At 34.7% G+C, this 20160-nt stretch overlaps 2 protein-coding genes across 3 annotated transcripts; one reads left to right on the forward strand and one right to left on the reverse strand.

Annotated features, from left to right (window-relative positions):
- Nucleotides 1–2362: 2362 nt before the first annotated feature.
- Nucleotides 2363–5414, reverse strand: LOC125841013 (thylakoid lumenal 15.0 kDa protein 2, chloroplastic). The gene is made up of 6 exons (XM_049520010.1): nt 5164–5414; nt 3375–3478; nt 3064–3154; nt 2894–2962; nt 2696–2805; nt 2363–2606 (listed from the first exon to the last, which is right to left on the reverse strand). Exons 1-6 carry the CDS (start codon nt 5363–5365, stop codon nt 2514–2516), a joined length of 669 nt encoding a protein of 222 aa, XP_049375967.1. The 5' UTR covers nt 5366–5414; the 3' UTR covers nt 2363–2513.
- A 704-nt stretch (nt 5415–6118) lies between these two features.
- On the forward strand, nt 6119–19778 carry LOC125840986 (cell division cycle protein 48 homolog). 2 transcript variants are annotated; one of them, XM_049519977.1, is made up of 10 exons: nt 6119–6222; nt 9677–9754; nt 14888–15053; nt 16726–16954; nt 17210–17976; nt 18065–18286; nt 18371–18442; nt 18544–18825; nt 18909–19268; nt 19363–19778. In XM_049519977.1, the coding sequence occupies exons 2-10, from the start codon at nt 9735–9737 to the stop codon at nt 19660–19662; spliced, it is 2418 nt and encodes an 805-aa protein (XP_049375934.1). In that variant the 5' UTR covers nt 6119–6222; nt 9677–9734; the 3' UTR covers nt 19663–19778. The 2 variants fall into 2 exon arrangements, with proteins under 2 accessions (XP_049375934.1, XP_049375933.1); XM_049519976.1 differs by lacking the exons at nt 6119–6222; nt 9677–9754 and adding an exon at nt 14636–14782.
- The last annotated feature ends 382 nt before the right edge of the window (nt 19779–20160 follow it).

A 20160-nucleotide genomic window follows, 5' to 3' on the forward strand; every position in this document is an offset into this window, starting at 1 on the left:
ATAGATATCTTAATATGAACAAACATCTTAATTAATACAATTAAAATTTTATTATAGATCGATATTTATTAAATGGTTGTAAAACAAATAAAAGATACATTTACTGGTATAAATTTGAATAATTAAGTTTCATACTTAAAAACAAATTGACTAATATAATTAAGATTGATATTTTCATCAAGTATAAATAAATGAGGTTTTAGACTATAATCAGATTATATATAAAGAGCTAGAAAATAAGAGTGGGCTAGTAAATAAGAGAAATGAGCTTATTTTCTATATCAGAAAAATCTGTTGAATTTTAATAAATACATTAATATACAGTATCGTCAACGACAAGCCTCAAGCTCTAAAAGAATTCTATGAATATACTCCAACTATTTTGCAACATACATATCCTCATGATGTGACACTACATAACCAGAAAATATTCAACAAATACATGCATCATTTTTCCCACTAGTATAGACATTGGATAACATATATTTAATTTGCAAATTAAAGCAGGAAAAAACCCATAAAATGTTTCAATTACAGAAGGATGACAACTATATAATATAAATAAATGGACCCATATATATTGAAATTTGAAGCCTCTTAGAAATTTCATTTGTTCCCTTCTTTTCATACATAAGTTAATTATAAAAGCCCCTTTTCATTCCTACACATTATTATCTCACAAATTTAATTCAAAAAAAGAAAAGATCATTTGAAAAATGTTCAAGATTAATATTGGAGGAGAAAGAATTAAAGGCTTGATAATACTTAAGCTTTTAATCAAGAAGGTCATCAAGATTCATTTTTTGCCTCGTTATGATGACGATAAAAATAGAATTGATTTCGAAGAAACGTCGATAGAAGATGAAGAAGTTGTACCATATGATGTGAAGGAAGGACATTTTGCTATTTTTGCTGTCAATACTAAGGAAGAAAGAAAAAGGTTTATTTTAGAATTGAATTGGTTAAAAAATCCAACATTTTTGAGGTTGTTAAAGTTGGCTGAAGAAGAATATGGATTTAGACAAAAAGGTGTTTTGGAAATTCCTTGTTCACATGAGGAATTAGAAAAGATTATTTTGCAGCTCAAGATTGAGAGAATTTGATGATCAAGCTTGTAATTAGTAATTAATATAGGGAAAAAGGATAAATATACCTTTGAACTATCGTAAATGGTATATCGATATCCTTCGTCATACTTTTGGGACATTGGTGCCCCTGCCGTCCAAAAACTAGAGCATATATACCCTTCACTCTAACGGAAGACTAAAAGGGGACACGTGGTGCAATCTTATTCGTTGATCCGATATTTAATAAATGTCGGGTCGGTGGATAAGATTATGACAAGTGTATGTCGGTTAGTATAAAGGGTATATATGTTCTAGTTTTTGGACGGAGGGTATCTGCATACCATTTATGATAGTTCGGAGGTATATTTGTCATGTTTCCCATTAATATATAACTTAATTTGTTTATCAAGAAATGATTATGATATATATATTTACTTGTAATTATTTTATACGTGGACTTATTATTGTTATGTAAATTTCTTTATAACTGAATAAAATACACAGACTATACATTATAAAAGTTGAAAATTAAAGTTACTACAACTAAACTGTTTTTTTTTATTATTACTATAAGAGATTCACTAGGGAGTAAGGTGTGAGAGATGATTGGCTATGCAGAAATGGAGAAAAGTAAAAGGTAACGCAAAGAAGTATCGGGGAGAGGTAATTATACAGAACATGGCAAATGTGTGGCTTACAGAGAAAATGACCCTAGATTATAAGAAGATATATAGGTCAAGAATTAGGGCACTTAGTAGCTAGTCGAGTGTACTCTATTTCCGATATTAGTATTGTTATTATTACCCTCCTATTATCGTATTCTTTAATATTAGTATTACCTGATGTTCTTCGGCTATCGTAATATTTCTTGTTGCTATAATTCTCTTCTTTATTATTTTCAACCAGACTTCTTCGTCTGCTTTCCATACTTGATTCTTTACATGTTTTACTTGAACCAAGACTCGTTCGAAAATAACCGCTCTACCTCTATAAGCTAGGAGTAAGAATGCGTACACACCATCCTCCCAGATCTCACTTGTAGAATTACACAAGTATGTATGTTGTTGTTCGATTTTTTTTAAATGACGACTATTTAGACCAGTTATATTTAGCAATCACGAAAACTAAAATGAACCTCAAGAAACACTATCCCCCCAAGTAGTTTTCATAGCTAAAAAGCCTTTAAAGAGAGACCATAACAGTGTGAAATTTTCTCTAAAATATGCAATTTCTCCATCAATGGAGCCAATATCACAAGTTCGAATTCCAGAAAATAAATGGTCTATAGCTTCTTTCATCCTTTTCCTTTTCTTTACAATGACAGTAAGAAAATACATTGTATAACACTACATTGATCATTCATCTTTCGATGTACAGTTTATCGACAAATATGTTGTACAGAGATCAATTGAAAAATGGAACAAGCTCTACAGTGACACGCGGATATTACTTCACCTCTGAGCAATTATTCGGACCAACTGGTTCTCTCAAGCAGCTTGATATAGCCATAACAGCAGCCTCAATAGACGCGTCTTCACCCTGTTTCACACATCAGATTCATATAAGACTCAAACTTCAAAATATCCTAAATGTAACTCGAGGGAAAAGGAAAAAATTAAGAGTTTTACCTTTTCTTTCCAATAAAACATGTTTCCGTATGTCCCTGCCAAACGGCTCCAGAAGCTACGTGGAATATCGAGATCCACAGTAGCTCCAACGTTGAAATTCAGTATGTTTCCTGAACAAACACAATAAGCAACAGAAGATAATTCATCAGCACAGATTTAATCTGGGAAAAAAAGAAGGATTTCTGGCATACTATTTACCAAATGTAGGATCAGCAACAAAAACTATAGTCCTGTCATCCACTTGCCAAAAATCTTTAATAGCTAATCCTGTGAATATAGCATTGAAACATCACCATTATACTTTTAAAGAAGTTTAGTTAAGCAGCGATAGACGAGAGATAATTAGACACCAATAATAGTATATGTACCAGGCGTATCAGGGTAATTCTGAGCTAAAACTCTCAGCTTAAAACCAGTATCCTTTTCTATATCTGTGATCTCTTGTGCAAGTCTTTTCTCCTGTGAACAAATAATAATAATCAGGAGCATCTTTGTTCCTTTCATATGAAATAACAGCTATCTCAGTGCGTATAGGAAAATATAGACGGGCAAAATTTTTAAACCGCGTATCAAAAGTCTTTTAGCAGAGAAAACAAATTAGAGAGAAAGCAACGCAAGGAAATATGATGAGCGTAAGAACAATAAAATGCCTCTCCTATCAAGTGACCATAAATCACACCTGACCATCCGAGAGGAAGCCAGCAACATCAATAACTGAAGTAAACTCCTTAGGAAGCAGTTCCGGCTTGTTCACCCCAACCTTTCCCTCAGCAATACCAACTCCTACAACGGTACGTTTATTTTTCACTCAGCATTCTAATCCAAGAAAAAAACAAGTCCAGAATTATCAAAGCACACATTTCCTAAGAATTAGAACATATCCAAGAAAATATATCCTGCAGTGTTCTGAAGTACATTCCCTACTGATTCAGTGTTATAAAATAAGAACGAACTAACTAAATATTATTTTAATTAAATAGGAATTATTAAGTATTAACATTCCAATTGTTAAGATAGCACTTACTTTATAGATATGAAGTAAGATGATACCAGAATGAGTTCAAAAGCTGTGCCATTTCAACATTGTAAATCAAGTGAATATATCTTCTCTAACATATGTGAATGTTATTTCAGAAGGTCTACAAGATGTTCTGTTTTGCTGCTAAACTAGAGGACTCTTTTGGAAATTCTATCGGAAGCATGTATTTATCCAATACTTCTCTGGCACATTCCCATGAAAATTTGACATTGCACATGTCTTACTCAAAGGGATAACTAAGGCTGGAAAGAGGAGCTCAATATGACAATTTCAAGTCTCAAGTAGAGTTTTTGGATAATGGCTGTTGAAGCTAGCAATTTGCTTTCCCTTGGATACATTTGAAAAGTAATATGGCATTGTGTCTTACAGAAGAAAAGCAAGCTGCGGAAATCAGAAATCACTTATCGAATGTTAGACGCAGATTATACGATTGCTAAGACGAGGAAACTTGGGAACATAATCTAACAGTTAGACCAGCATGCATCTGGCTAGAGAGTTATAGAGTTCGGACATATGCGGATGTAGCCTTGTGGTACGGGTTCATCCGAACCCAGTCGAACTGAGGAGCATAAATTTATGTTTAGTTCGAGAAATTGATCATGTTTATAAGTTCCATTGGCTGCTCACACTTATGGACAACTTAAGCACTTACACCGTGGCGTCCGGCCGGACTTTGCCTTTTTTAGGAATTACTCATATCCAAAACAGCTTTCACAAGCACCCCACCCCATACAACTAGTTGACTTTTCTGGCCGGTAGGCTTTATAGCGGACCTGCCTTGCTGACAGCTAGGATTTTACATATATAGTTGCGCTTGCCTTCCCTTAGAAACTCTACGCCCCCTATTAGATCCCATCTTGAGCACACCTCAACTAATTCCACACATAAGATAGGAAGGAATCACTTGGTATTTTTTCCTCTGTAGGGAATGAACCTGAAACCTCATGATTCACAACCTACTTCATTGACCACTAAACAACACCCTCAGCTGCTATAAACCAGATTTTTATGATGGCTAGATCAGGGCTATCAAAAGCGAAAAGCGCAAAAAAGCTCTAAGATCCATTGGGCTTTTAGCACAAATAAAGTGTGGTCTTTAATGAGAAAATGCACAAATGGAGTTGAAAATCAAAGGCACTGAACTATGAGCTAATATTTACTGCATATAAAACTTATCTATGAGCTCCCAGCTTACTCAGAACTCGCTTTAGCAAAATAAATCCAACCCATCTAAGCTTTTATACTACATAGGGACAGCAAAAAAGAAAAAAAAATCCTAGCAGTCAATTTACAGTTCTAACGATCTTTATTATGCAAAACAAGCCAATAAAGTGGAAATAGTAAGTTTTAACAAGAACCCATTTGCAACAACTGTAGAAACTACAAAAGACAATGTATAAAAACACTAAATTTTAGGTGATAATGTTACCTGTGAGTGAGAGAGCAAGAGCCAAAGAACCAGAGAGCAAGAAATTCACAGTCTTTGATGAAAATTCTGAAATTTTGGATAATTTGGGAAGTGGGTTTTCATTCTTGACTGAAATTCGGTAATGGGAATGTGATGCTCTGATGGGAGGGTGACAGATTTTGCGGAATGTGAGAGATGAAGGAAGATGGAAAAGAGAAGCCATTTTCAGTTCTTTGTGTCTAGAGAAATGGGCACGTATTCTCACTCTAGAATAATGTACTCTTCTTAATTTATTTGATTTGGATTTAATTTTAAAAAATTCCTTATGATTAAAACTTATACTCCCTCCATTTCACCAAGAATGACATCATTTCCTTTTTAGTCGGTTTCAAAAAAATGACCTCTTTCCTTTTTTGGTAACATTTTACTTTTTACTTTCCACGTGACATGTTTAAGACCACAAGATTAAGGACAATTTTGTACATTTAACATAACTTTAATTTAGGACCACAAGATTCAAAAGTCTTCTTTAATTTTTTAAACTTCGTGCCAAGTCAAACCAGACTAATCTTTTTGAAACGGAGAGAGTACTAAATATTAAAAAAGTTTAAACCGGATATGACTCAACTTCATATTATCGAGGATTCTAGATAGGAACGAAGGGAGGTGTATATCGAAATAGAAGATTAGTGTAGGTGGAGTGTTGCCTTGCGCCACGGAGGTTTAGGGTTGTTAATACTTCTCTAGTTTTGTCATATATATATATTGTGTTTCGATTATCCTCTTTTTTTTCTTACTATTATTTTTTCCGCATAGATTTTATACTACTTTTTTTTAATTAACATATGCACTTGAGTCAAAAAGTTTTTCGAAAACAGTCTCCTTATCTCCACAATGTTATTTTAGGAAAATTATTGACCTCAATTAAAGATTAATAGCGGATTATATCGATAATCTGCCCTCATTGCAGCAATTACATATCTTCTCTCTTTTGCTCTCAATGTTGTTGCATTTTTTGGAATTCAATTTACTCCGCCGGCCCGAATCTGTGTGTATACCGTGAAATTGAGGGATTTCCAGGTCCGTATTTTGTTTGTTGAATAAGCTTTTGATTCTTTTTGTGTTTCAATTGCAAATTAGGTTTTTTGTTAGTGGTACTCTGTGTTGTATAAGTAACCCAAAGTTTGAGCTGAAAGGTTAGTTTTTTTTTTTTAATTAAGGGAAAATATTGAGAATTGCGGTGGTACAGATATGTGAAAATGTTTAGATTTGAAGGTTTTCAATGGTGAAGTCCATATGTGATCATAGGTGCATTAGAGGTGAATCATTGTGGATTTGGATTCTCGTATTATCACGGATATTGTTGAGTTTGTGAAATTAGCTCAAGAGATTACTTTTATGGCTGCCTTCATTTTCCTGATCGGTTTACTAGCATACACACATTTGCATAGAATGAGAGGGTATCTGATCCGTAAGCTGATAAAATTGAGTTAGCAAAGACAGCAAAGGAAGGGAGAAAATGATATAGGCTGCAGTTCCTATTAGAGCTAAACTTTACAATGAAATGGACAAAAAGCCATGTTTTTTTGCTGGAGTTGTTTTCTGCTGCAATCGAGACAATGAAGGATGATCCTTCTGAAACTGGATATGACATGGAGAAAAACCTCCTGATAAGAAGCATGCTGTATGTTTAGAGTGTAGATCTGGTAAGAAAGTCTTGTGCGGTTCTTTGGGTCCGAGACTTAAGAACAAGAGTTCTCAGAGAGAGCATCGGGGTTCAGGCGGGATGAAGAGAAAAATGACAAGAAGAGGAGAGCAGAGCTGATACTTAGGCAAGCTATGGAAAACTAGCAGGAGTTGACTCAATTGTAAATTTGTTCATGGAATGGGTAGCTTGATGGATTCTTTCATATTCTGTTAGGAAGATCAACACTTATTTAGGCTAGATAGAAGTCAGTCAAACTATAGTTGTCTTGTGAATGCTACAAGTCTATGATGAAGTCTGATGTAGCGCAAAGCATTTTTTGAGGTTAGTTGTTTAATTCTCCATTTACTGATCTGTTCCCTTATCTTATCAAACAAATGAAAAGGGAGGAAGTATGAATAAAAATGGAAACTATCAAGGATTTCTAACGGAATCATGTATTTTTTAAGGTGATTGACTGTGATTCTTTTTCTTTTTCATGCAAATTGGAAGTAAAACTGGGGACAAGAATAATTTGTGGACTAGAATAGATGAATTACTAATTTGAGTACCGAATTGCAACTAATAATATCTATTCTTCAAAAAATTTGATGTGTCATTTTACTTATAGCTTAATGTTTGGCTTTTTCATGTCAAATAATTAAACTTGTCATTTAAGCATGCTGAAGTATGCAGCTTCGAATAATGTAACTGTAATCTGCCAGACTGCCATCCTCTTACCTCCCACCCTCGTGATTATCACAGAATCCATGTCTCCCCATGAAAATAGAGTCATTTTTTCCTTAGGAGATGTGAGTGCAACATAATATGATGCTTATCCTATGATACTGATCCCTGTCATCTACGCTTCTTGAGTGCCTATGGTTTGCCCTCCTTCTGCCTGTTCATTCACAGTTTTGATAACCTTGTAATTTGGATTCACGAGTCTACCACTTGCTACTTCTATTAAACCAATATAAGTGATTGTTTCCAGTGTCATTATGCCAATCTGATGGGTGCTTAACTTGTATTTAAATTTGACAAGATAATAGCAACTTGATGATCATCAATGAAACAGAGAGAGTTTTTGGGTTCTATTGTATTATGAAACTGGAACAAAGTATAGTGGGCAATGAGTAAAAACTCTTCCATTTGTTGATCTAAGGTGATGATATAGTTTGTTTAATAAGTGGTCAATATTTCCACAAATCAGATATTTCTTAGGACAATTAGCTAGAGCAACATGTGCTGACGAAACTGATTGCAAAAGGGGGGATATTAAAAATACTTTTGAGGGGGGTCCATTTGATATCCAAAAACTTCTTAGCAACAATCAGACAATTGGGGGATGTACGGGTGAACTGAATCAAAAAAGTTTGGGTTGAGCAGATCTAAGCATTGCCTAGGTAAGCGTCTTGTAATAAGAGGATAACTATGAACCGTATAGAGTATAGACCACCCCCATGGGCAAGAGCTCCAATTGGTAGAAATTATCCCACAGCCACTTGGGTTATCCAACTGGAAGAAGCAAGAATATTAATAAATATAGTGATAATTTGATTCTTCATAATGCTTTTGTCAGCGGCACTAGTATTGTCAATTAATTTTGCGGAAGAAAACATGCTTATGGTATTTCTTGCAAACCTTACAACCTTTGTCATCATTAAATTGCTGAAGTTGCCTTGTCCAAGCTAATTGTTTGTGGTGTTCTCTCAAACCTTGTGAAATTTGAATCTCATGCCTCTTTGATATTTAAAGTATTAACATCAATGAATTCTGCAACGTGAATATATTTCTAATGTTTTTATTCAACTGATTTCTAGCCCATTCTGTGTGCTATCAGTTACTGTTGCTGGATATCTTTGACTAGGTATCATTTGTAATAATCAGGATGCTTTTATATGTTATGGTACTTAGATTTTTTGATAGACTGTGAACTGCATCCGATTTCTGCTGCAGAAAGACATTTTCAATCATGTTATTATTATTCAGGCCCTAAAATTGTGGTTGTACACTTGTATTATTTACTACTTTATGGTTAAGAGATGATCTTTTGTGCAAAACATCTACCAGCCTTACCTGCCACTGTCTGCTTCTGAATAAATGATTTATTGGATTTTCTATTTTTCTTTGGGCATAATCATCTTGCTAATAGATTTCGTTGAAGGGCTTTTCTTATGTTGTTCATAAAACACGATTCAGTGTCATTCATGACTGACTGATTACTTTTGTTGATTTCGTTATTGACACCTGTTGCACTCTATCTCATTCAGTACCATACCAATACACCATTTAATGTCACTATGCTATTACTATAGAATTATAGTGATTGGTTGTAGTTGCCTACTTAACTGACGAAACTCAATGAGGCACAATCTACACAATGCCTTGGATAGGTTAAATTCAGTTGTGCAGCGACAACACATGAAGCACCAAGTTTATTTCTCAAACCACAATTTAATCACCAACAAAATGCATTTGGTGTAGAGCCAGAAGGATAGAAAACTAATTGTGTTCCTTTTCTGTGATCTACGTTAGCTATATCATTTTCCTACTAATATTTTGCTTCCAACGCATCTAATGGAAAATTCAGGGTCTGGCAGCCCCATTTCAATTTACAGCTGATATGGTCGAGGATTAAAGTTGCAAATAATGATTTAGATTCAACCAAGTCTTAAATGGTTTTTGCATTTCGTTTATTTGAAACAATCATGCAACACAAACTCACATACATGCAATGTGCGTTGTAGTTATCAATTTTTTTTAACTTTTTGGTACCTCAAACCCTTTTGTACTTGTTTTCACTATATCATTTAGTTGTACACGGTTCTTAACTCCTCTGTACTGCAGCATTGTATGGCAATCTCAGCGTAAAAGAAGTCTCTGGATCTCACTGGCTTCACATGGTATGACTATCACCCCTTGCTGGTAATATCCAAATTCTCTTTCTGCTTCTTCCAGTAACTTGATAAAAGTAGGATGAGAAAGATAATCTAAAGCCAATGAGAATTTCCTTGGCTCTGCATTCACCCCCACAGCGAGCACCGAGAAGTGCCCTTTCTTTGTTGAAGTTGTAACTTGACCTTTCCATTTCTTCCAGTTGCTGATGTTGTGGAGAAACATCTTTTCAAAATGCTTCATGATCTTCTTAACTTTGGCAAAATAGTCCCCACATATCACTTCTGTTTTTTGGCTTTTCTTGCTCATTCTTGCTAAAATATGTTGAGAAAAGTGCAAGTTTTTGTTTCTCTATTGTGAAAGTTCTAAGTGATATTTCCAAAAGAATTCGAATCTCCTATTTATAGTATCTGACTACCGTGTCCGCCTTTATTTTCTCATTTGACAAGCTATTTTTGGGTTATCCAATTTGTCCTCCCCACAAAGGGACACAATGGAAATGTCACTGTTGAAGGGGTCTTTGGGAACATGGATTGCCAGTAACCAATTCTATTTATCCAGTTTACATTTTCATTTTGACACTGTTCTCTTCCGTGGATTGTTGAGTGAAAATCGAATTGTCTTGTACTTCCTCTGTCCTTTTCTTCTATTTTTCCGCTTGTTTTCTCAAGTATAATTCAGAAACTCTTGAAAGCCAATTCGTACACGATTCTAAATTCTATTCCAATGCATGATTCAAATCTATTACATGCACTTAATTCCCTTACTATTGAACCAAAAACCCCATTCTCTAATTCATACCCCACCCCCACTGTATGGTACCATATAGTGTGTATCGGAAACAACCTCTCCCTTCCAAGGTAGGGGTAAAGTCTGCGTACACACTATTACACTGCATACATTGTTATTGGTACCATACAGTGTGTATGCACAAATGTGGCTAGAGTTGAAACCACAGAAAGTTGGGAAGGAGAAAAGGACTGTTCACCAAAGATGTATATTTATTGGATAGTAAAGATTTGAATGGTAAGAATACAAGAAACGAGGCATTTACAGGTTCAGGTACATAAATAATCAGCTTGGTACAATGCACTTTGGATAGATATTAATTTTCATGCTAAGTTGCCATGATAGTAACATTTTTGCTATCTTCCCAGCTGGCCCCTTGTCCCCAGCCTCTTATGCTTTCTTCAATTCACTCCAATTTTGAACTACGTGGACTAATATGAACTACAGTTCAATTCAACAGTTGTCTACCTCAGAATTCTTTTTTTCTTCACAAAATGCAATCAATTCTTTCGACCAACACAGCTATTGTACTGCTGCTAACTGTACTGTGGTTTCTTTCTATCACTATCTCAGCAGTTCGTCTTTCATATTTCCACGCAGCATCCAAAAAACTGGTCGAAAATGTTGCTCAAGTTCATGCATCCAGCTCGACATGAGTTCAAGCTCTTGATTGATACCTTCGTTAATTAAGACAATATCCTTCGTAAATGAGACTGTCTTGTATTTTGTTGGTTAGCTCATCCATAACTCGGGTAAATAAGTAATATTCCGAAGCTGATTCTTGGTGTAAATCCATTGTTATGGGAACTCCTTCGTATCTCCTACTACTGTTCTCAGGCTAGTGATGATTCTTTCGTACATCTCTCCTTAAATATGTACAGAGAAGAAACAACATTTCGAAAAGTAACAACCTATAAAAAGTGAAAGAAAAAAGTGTACAAGATATGTTTACATTCATCAAGAAAAAGGTTCCTGTAAACTTTGGTCAAGGAACATAAGATATAGTCCCATTCCATAATTGTATTCTAATTAAGTTGTTGGGATGCCTCTACTAATTCACTAATTGTTTCTTCTGTTTGATCAATGACTCTATGGCCATAAGCTTTTTTACTTGATTTACAGCTCGCACAAGAATATGAGCTGGATTGAGGAGTAACATCTTTTGTTGAGTTCAAGAATGGGGTTTAGTTATTATTAATGAAGTGTGTTTAGAATTATGAGATTTCAAATTCAAACACCAATGAAACAACAGATGGGGGCACTACCACTAACAGATGCAACATTAGTTAAAGTATGTTACGTTACGCAATAATGCTTCATCTGATAATTTTATCACTTTTCGCCCTTGAGGTTGCCTGTTCGAAACTTGCCACCCCTAGGTATATGCGGGTCAAATTAAGTGTAATTTATACTAGATATACTAATATCTAAGCGCAATTTGTATGTATATGAGATACACTAACTCTCTCGCTTGTATCTCTCCCTCTCTTGCTCGCCTCTCTCCAATATATCTGAGTTTTACAAATTGTATGTATTTGTGTAATGAGAATCAATTCCATTTATCTGTGTATTTCGTTCGCCTCTCTTCCTATGTGTCGGTATTTCAGAATATACTCAAGTGTTGCAAATCTTATGTATCTATGTATCCAAAATTAATTTCGATTCTGATATCGATTTTATCCCGCAAATATCAATTTTATCCGTGTATTTGATATCAAATATTTAGTGTATCTCCGCATAGATACACTTATCTAATATCAAATATGTAGTATATCCTTGTATAATTAAGAATTGATTCTAAAGAGGCACATATATATATATCTAATGTATCTCTGATCAGATACAAGAATAAAGCTGAAATGATGTATCTAGTGTAATTTTATAATGGTGGTATGGACGAGAATAGAATTGAAGGTGGCTAATAAAATATATGTTCACATCTCAAGGTATATATATATATCGAATTTTATTTTTTCCAAAATTAACCAGTGCAGTGACCCCCTCCTTACCATGTGAGTCCGGGCTCTACTGTTAGGATATATATATATATATATATCGAATTTTATTTTTTCCAAAATTAACCAGTGCAGTGACCCCCTCCTTACCATGTGAGTCCGGCTCTACTATTAGGAGGCAATAGATACTCGTAGAATTAGTCAAGATACATGCAAACACAACTATTATAAATTTGGATACGGTTTTATGAGCAGCTAATAACGACTCAAGGGTCGTTTGATATGAGGGATAAAAAAAAATAGTACTGGGATAAAAAAAAAATAGTTCTAGAATAAAAAATTGGTGTCTTATTTGGTTGTCATGTTTGGGATAACGTATCCCACCATTTATAGTTTTATACCATAGTGGTGGGATAAGTTATCCCAGGATAACTATCCCAGAATAATTAATCATGGGATAACTTGTTCCCAACCAAACGACCCCTTAAGAGTACCAGTTTCATTCGAGTACCTAGTCCAAAACAATTAGTAGTAAGAATACATGCCAAGGTGAAATAACTCTGTAATGGAAACTATCTTCCTAGATAACACGTATATATGTATGATATGAGGGGGCGTATTTAAGTTCACTTAGTCAAGTAGAAGATTATTTTTATGCATGTTGTTCAAAAACAAACCTAATTATTCCCTCGAAGTTATTTCCAACACTTTTCTGTTTTGTTCTTCTTATTGTGGTGGAGGCTAAATGGTATAATCCTTCTCCATGTATTACTCCTTTTTGAGTATAGATTGATTGAGATTCATACCTAAAATCTAATTAGTACTATCTATTTATGATTGCTAGTATAGTTATATTCGAAGTCCTTCTGTTTTTTTCAAACTAACCTCCAATTGATCGGTTCGATTTTATGTATTATTGATTCGTTTGATTGGTTTTAGTTTTTAAATTTAAATTACAAAATTAAATAAATAAATAAATAAATTGAATTAAATACACTAAGCTAATAACCAAACCAATAAAAAAAAATTATATGACTTTCCCAAACAAAACAATAATGTAACTTTATATAATGTTTATAAAATAGAAATATTAGTAAGTGACGTGAAAAGAACTATACAACTGCAACATAAATAAAAGAATTAGGACAATAATGTGAATTGAAGGCTAAAGAACAAACTAATAACCAATATTGAATACCAAAATCAAATTGATAACCAATAATTTATTTTTTTGTAAAATAATTAAAAAGAGAAAATTTTAAGTTTAGCAAACATAAAAATCATATTTGTATGCTATAATTATAGTTTGTATAATTGCGCTCCATAACAAACATTATATTTGCTATGGCTATTAATCTGTATATTTCGATATACATATACATTGTATTTGTATATTTCGGTATACTTATACATAAAAACCTATCATGTCTTGATCTGTATATTTCGGTAATCTGTATACAAACTAAAACATAGTAATTGTATATAAACAAAATTACTATATATATACATAAATAGATTATACAAGCATGTCCTGTTATGTATAACTATGGAAAATATACAAACAACAAATTGAATTTGTATAAACAAACTAAAAAATAGTAATTGTAGACCGAATGGGTAATATATACAAACAACAAATTGAATTTGTATAAGCAAACTAAAAAATAGTAATTGTATACCGAACCAGATGGCCAAAAAAAAGGGATGTTTGCTACGAATTACAAATAAAATAAACTATGGCTATAACATTTAATTTGAATTAATAATTTGCTATTTCATACAGTTTTCCCAATTAAAAACACGTTAACCCAACAACTATAAACTAATAACATTTTTTTATTGGTCTATTTGATTTTTACACATCCCTAAAAAAATTATCGAGCCCAAAGAAAGAACTCTAAAAATTCACATTAAAATGCGTATTAGAAAAGGAAAAGTAAAATAAAGGAAAATATTTTATTTTCAATAGTGATTTTATTTATTTTGAAAGAAAAGTAAAATAAAAAGTGTTTACTTCCTACTAAAAAAAGTAAAATAAAAAGTGTTTACTTCCTATTTAAACAATGAAAAAGGAAAGTTATATACTCTATAGTCTATAAAAACTATTATTTATAAATAATAAAAAAAAAAAACAGATTTCTTTGATAACAAGAAATAGCGATATTCCTCTTTATATAACTCTTCGTTTTCTCAATTCCCTGTAACTTCGGCCGATTTTTTTTCTCTTATAAATATTACTCAAACAAAGCAAAACTCTTCAGAAACAAATCAATTTCTGCAAAATCATGACTAACAAAGCTGAATCTTCCGATTCGTAAGTACCCTTTTTCCAGATCTTTACAATTTGTTAGATTTTCGATTTTTTTTGAATTTTTTTTTGGTATTTATGTGAAAAAAATGTGTGTTTGTGTGTGTGCAGTAAAGGGACAAAGAGGGATTTTAGTACAGCGATTTTGGAGAGGAAGAAGTCGCCGAATCGACTTGTGGTGGATGAAGCAACCAATGATGACAACTCTGTTGTTGCTATTCATCCTGATACTATGGAGAAGCTTCAGCTTTTTCGTGGTGACACTATCTTGATCAAGGTTTGATTTTTTTTGTTGAACTTTAGTTGAGTTTATTGTGATTAGCTGTGCAAGTTTTGAACTTTGGTTGTTTTGTGGATTTATGGGTTGATTATTGAATGAGGGGTTTGAAGGGTTTTTAGTTCTTTGTATTGTGGTTTTTGATAATGGTGGTTAGTGTGAGGGTTTTGGAGTTTGATTGGGAAGCTGAGTTTGGATTTTTGGATTCAGGAATTTTGGTCAATGTCTGATTTTTACCCATGATTTTGGTAAAGTTTGCTTTGAGGTTTCTGTGTTTTAGCTGTGCAAGTAGAGTATTGAGCTTTGGTAGTTTATGGCTGACCGATTATGTAAAGGGGTTTGATATGTTTTTAGTTCTTTGTATTATGGTTCTCAATAATGGTGGTTAGTGTGAGGGGTTTGGAGTTTGATGGAAATCTGAATTTGGGTTCTTGGATTCAGAAATCTTGGTCAAGGTTCTGATTTTTACTCATGATTTTGGTAAATTTTACTTGAGTTCTGTGTTTAGCTGTGCAAGTAGTACTAACTTTGAACCATAGGACATCACCTTCCTCAATGCAATGGAAAACTAGGAGCACGGAAGCGATGAAAGCATGCCTTAGTTCTGTGTGTTTATGGATGACCGATTATATAAGGGGTTTGATGGGTTTTTAGTTCTTTGTACTATGATTTTCGATTTAATGTGTGGGTTTTTGGATTGGGATTTTTTAATTTGCTTGGATATCTGAATTGGGGTTCTGGCTTTCTGAAATCTTGATGAAGGTCCGATATTTACCCATGATTTTGTTAAAATTTACTTGAGTTTGCTGTTTTTAGATGTGCAAGTAGTATTAAGCTTTGGTAGTTCTGTGTGCTTATGGCTCACCAATTATATGAGGGGTTTTATAGGATTTTAGTTCTTTGTATTGTGGTTTTCAATAATGGTGGTTAGTGTGAGGGTTATGGAGTTCGATTGGAAATCTGAATTCGGAATTTGGGTTTCTGATAATCATGATCAAGGTCTGATTTTTACCCATGATTTTTGTCAAAAAAATTTCAATTTTCTGGTTTTTGCTGTGGAACTTTTAAACTTTGGTAGCTTTTCGGGGTTAAATTTCACACATGATAATGAGTGTTTTGATTGGTTTAGAGTCTTATAACTATCGATGAAGATAGTAATGATAGATGTGTATGGAGTTCATGGTTAAATTTGGTTTTGGTATTTTAAAGCTGTCTTTACCTCTATGAGAAAATTTGCTCCTGTGCTTGTTTTTGCTCTGAGTCAATTTCACGATGAAGTGTTGAAAGAGACTATGGATTAAGTTTGCTGAAAGAAGCTTTTAGATATTGGCTCTTTTCTCCTAAAGAATCTAGCTTTGTTCTGTTTATGTGCTTATTTCTTTTATTTTGAAGAGGTTATAGTGCATGCTGACATTTTTGGTTTGTTTTTGTTCCCATCCTTTTTTTGTTTCTTCCCCCATGTTCAGTGACCAATAGGTTTAGTTAAGCTCTCATGATTGCAGTTCTGTTTTGCTACTTGAGAATATATAGGTTTCTCTGTAATGCCACTATATTATGGTGATACAAGAAGGGCCTGATAGTAGTTGGATGCTGGGATATGAATAATATGATTAGGATGATGATCTTATGGTTAGATATGATTTAATTTCTAAAACTTCGTTTTTCTTTACAGGGTAAGAAGAGAAAAGATACAATCTGCATTGCCCTTGCTGATGACACCTGTGACGTGCCAAAGATTAGGATGAACAAGGTTGTCAGAAATAACCTAAGGGTTCGACTTGGTGATGTTGTCTCTGTGCATCAGTGTCCTGATGTCAAATATGGCAAACGCGTACACATTCTTCCCATTGATGACACCATTGAAGGAGTCACTGGGAACCTCTTTGATGCTTACTTGAAGCGTAAGTATTATGTGTTTTAGAATTTCTTCTGTCTGCTAGCTTGCCACTGCTAGTAATTAGGATATTTGATTTTGGTGTATGCATGTAATAAAGAGGCTGGACTTAGGTTACAGTATACACCTAAGAGTGCAATGAATATGATCTGCAGTTGATTATAATCAGTAGTCATGTTTCTTGTTGAAGCAATGTATTCACATCCTAGTTATGTATACAAACACTGATATGATCTTGTGTCTTTATTTTATTTATCTGCAGCCTATTTTCTTGAAGCATACAGACCAGTGAGGAAGGGTGATCTTTTTCTGGTAAGGGGAGGCATGAGAAGTGTTGAGTTCAAGGTTATCGAGACTGATCCTGCTGAATACTGTGTCGTTGCCCCTGATACTGAAATATTTTGTGAGGGTGAACCTGTGATTAGGGAAGACGAGAATAGACTAGATGAGGTTGGTTATGACGATGTTGGTGGTGTGCGTAAACAAATGGCTCAGATAAGGGAGCTTGTTGAGCTGCCACTAAGGCACCCACAACTCTTCAAATCTATTGGTGTCAAGCCTCCCAAAGGAATTTTGTTGTATGGACCTCCTGGATCAGGAAAGACTTTAATAGCCCGAGCTGTTGCAAATGAGACTGGTGCGTTCTTTTTCTGCATTAATGGTCCAGAGATCATGTCTAAATTGGCGGGAGAAAGTGAAAGTAATCTCAGGAAAGCATTTGAAGAAGCTGAGAAGAATGCACCATCAATTATTTTCATTGATGAAATTGATTCAATAGCTCCTAAACGTGAGAAGACAAATGGAGAGGTGGAGAGGAGGATTGTCTCCCAGCTTTTGACACTTATGGATGGACTTAAGTCACGTGCCCATGTAATTGTTATGGGTGCCACTAATCGCCCCAATAGCATTGACCCTGCCTTAAGAAGGTTTGGTAGATTTGACCGTGAAATAGACATTGGTGTTCCGGATGAAGTGGGGCGTCTTGAGGTGCTTCGTATCCATACAAAGAACATGAAGCTCGCTGAAGAAGTAATTTTTCATTTTCAACTTTTTACTGTTCTCAAATCTTCTTCCATCAAGACTTGCATTTTATTAACTTTGGGATCTTTCATTGCAGGTTGATTTAGAAAGAATTTGCAAAGACACTCATGGTTATGTTGGAGCTGATTTAGCAGCTTTGTGTACCGAGGCTGCACTCCAATGCATCAGAGAGAAGATGGACGTGATAGATTTGGAGGATGAGACCATTGATGCAGAGATTCTGAACTCTATGGCTGTGACAAATGAGCACTTCCAAACTGCTCTTGGGACGAGCAATCCTTCTGCCTTGCGTGAAACCGTATGTCTGATCTTCTCTTGTTTTCTATTTATGACACCTACTAAATCTCATTTGATTTTAACTATGCAACTTTTTTCTGAGCAGGTTGTTGAAGTTCCCAATGTTTCATGGGAGGATATTGGAGGACTTGAAAATGTTAAGCGTGAGCTCCAAGAGGTATGTTTATGTTTCCTAATGAAATGACCATTTTAATTTATTTTTAATCTGTTGTTCTTTTCACATCAATTGTTTTTATTTTCAATCAACTTGTCGCGCAGACTGTTCAATATCCGGTGGAACATCCTGAGAAATTCGAGAAGTTTGGTATGTCTCCCTCAAAGGGAGTCCTTTTCTATGGCCCACCTGGATGTGGAAAAACTTTGCTCGCAAAGGCCATTGCAAATGAATGCCAGGCTAACTTCATCAGTATCAAGGGTCCAGAGCTGCTTACCATGTGGTTTGGAGAGAGTGAAGCCAACGTTAGAGAAATATTTGACAAGGCCCGCCAATCTGCTCCGTGTGTCCTATTTTTTGATGAACTGGACTCGATCGCCACACAGGTTTGTTACCTTGTTCTTGACCAGTAATCTATGGCTTCTTTGTGGAATTTGTCTATCTTACTGATTGATCTTAAATTTTTCAGAGAGGCAGTAGTTCGGGAGACGCTGGGGGAGCTGCTGACAGAGTTTTGAATCAACTCCTTACTGAAATGGATGGCATGAACGCTAAGAAGACTGTGTTCATTATTGGTGCAACCAATAGGCCAGACATTATTGATCCTGCACTTCTGCGTCCTGGTCGTCTTGACCAATTGATTTATATTCCTCTCCCTGATGAAGATTCTCGTCACCAAATTTTCAAGGCATGCCTGAGGAAATCACCGCTTTCTAAGGACATCGATCTAAGAGCACTTGCAAAGTATACACAGGGCTTTAGTGGAGCTGACATTACAGAGATCTGTCAACGTGCTTGCAAATACGCTATCAGAGAAAACATTGAGAAAGTAAGTTCCTGAGCTCCTCTAGTCTGTTGATAACTATTAGTCTAGCATCCGTTGGTTACAGAAAACTAACGTGGGCACGTGTGTTTGTTTGCAGGATATCGAGAGGGAGAAAAGGAGAAGTGAGAATCCTGAAGCCATGGAGGAAGACGTTGAAGACGAGGTACCTGAGATCAAGGCTGCTCATTTTGAGGAATCAATGAAGTATGCTAGGAGGAGTGTCAGTGATGCTGATATCCGCAAGTACCAGGCTTTCGCTCAGACGTTGCAACAGTCCAGAGGTTTCGGTTCTGAATTCCGATTTTCCGAGACCAGCACTGCAGGGACAACTGGAACTGCTGCTGACCCCTTTGCAACTTCAGCTGGTGGAGCAGATGAAGATGACCTGTATAGTTAGGTTGTCCAAGTTTTACTTACATATTTTACATACATTTGGAATTCTGTATTAATTCAGTTTAAAAACTTGTGAGTAGCAAATTGAAATCTCTCCTTTGCTGCTCTCAGTTTATAATTCATGTTTGGATCTTTTTGCTCAGTTTATAATTTATATTTGGATCTTCCATAGCTGTGTCTTTTATAATTCATTTTATTTTTCTTGATGTATGACTTTGGTGCCAAAAAAAAGGAGTTTTTTTTTTGTTGTTTGGCAAAACATGTGTTGAATGTGAGCATTTTATATCTGTTCTGTGAGACTTCTTATAATGAAATAATCCAGAAGTGTGTATATAGCGAAAATTTTAGTGTATCGACCTTGTTTTTTTAAATTCTTGATGTCTATATCCTAAAATCTTGAATCTAATTATAAAATTCAAATCATGGATCTGGTAATTTTTTTTATTAAGTGCAGCTATTAGACTAACTTATTATAGGTGAGGCAATTGCACATGAGTGCTAA

Source organism: Solanum verrucosum, unplaced genomic scaffold, assembly GCF_900185275.1.
Source record: "Solanum verrucosum unplaced genomic scaffold, falcon-dt-bn FXZP01000196.1, whole genome shotgun sequence".
NCBI classification, from domain to species: domain Eukaryota; kingdom Viridiplantae; phylum Streptophyta; class Magnoliopsida; order Solanales; family Solanaceae; genus Solanum; species Solanum verrucosum.

Excerpts from the sequence above, each read along its gene's own strand:
- LOC125841013 (XM_049520010.1), bottom strand. The coding sequence starts at position 5,365 with ATGGCTTCTCTTTTCCATCTTCCTTCATCTCTCACATTCCGCAAAATC. Across the intron at positions 3,479-5,163 it reads TCTTGCTCTCTCACTCACAG|GAGTTGGTATTGCTGAGGGA; the intron begins GTAACATTATCA and ends GTACCGTTGTAG. Across the intron at positions 2,607-2,695 it reads TGTTTTATTGGAAAGAAAAG|GGTGAAGACGCGTCTATTGA; the intron begins GTAAAACTCTTA and ends TGTGTGAAACAG.
- LOC125840986 (XM_049519976.1), top strand. The coding sequence starts at position 14,754 with ATGACTAACAAAGCTGAATCTTCCGATTC. Across the intron at positions 15,054-16,725 it reads GTGACACTATCTTGATCAAG|GGTAAGAAGAGAAAAGATAC; the intron begins GTTTGATTTTTT and ends TTTTCTTTACAG. Across the intron at positions 17,977-18,064 it reads ACATGAAGCTCGCTGAAGAA|GTTGATTTAGAAAGAATTTG; the intron begins GTAATTTTTCAT and ends CTTTCATTGCAG.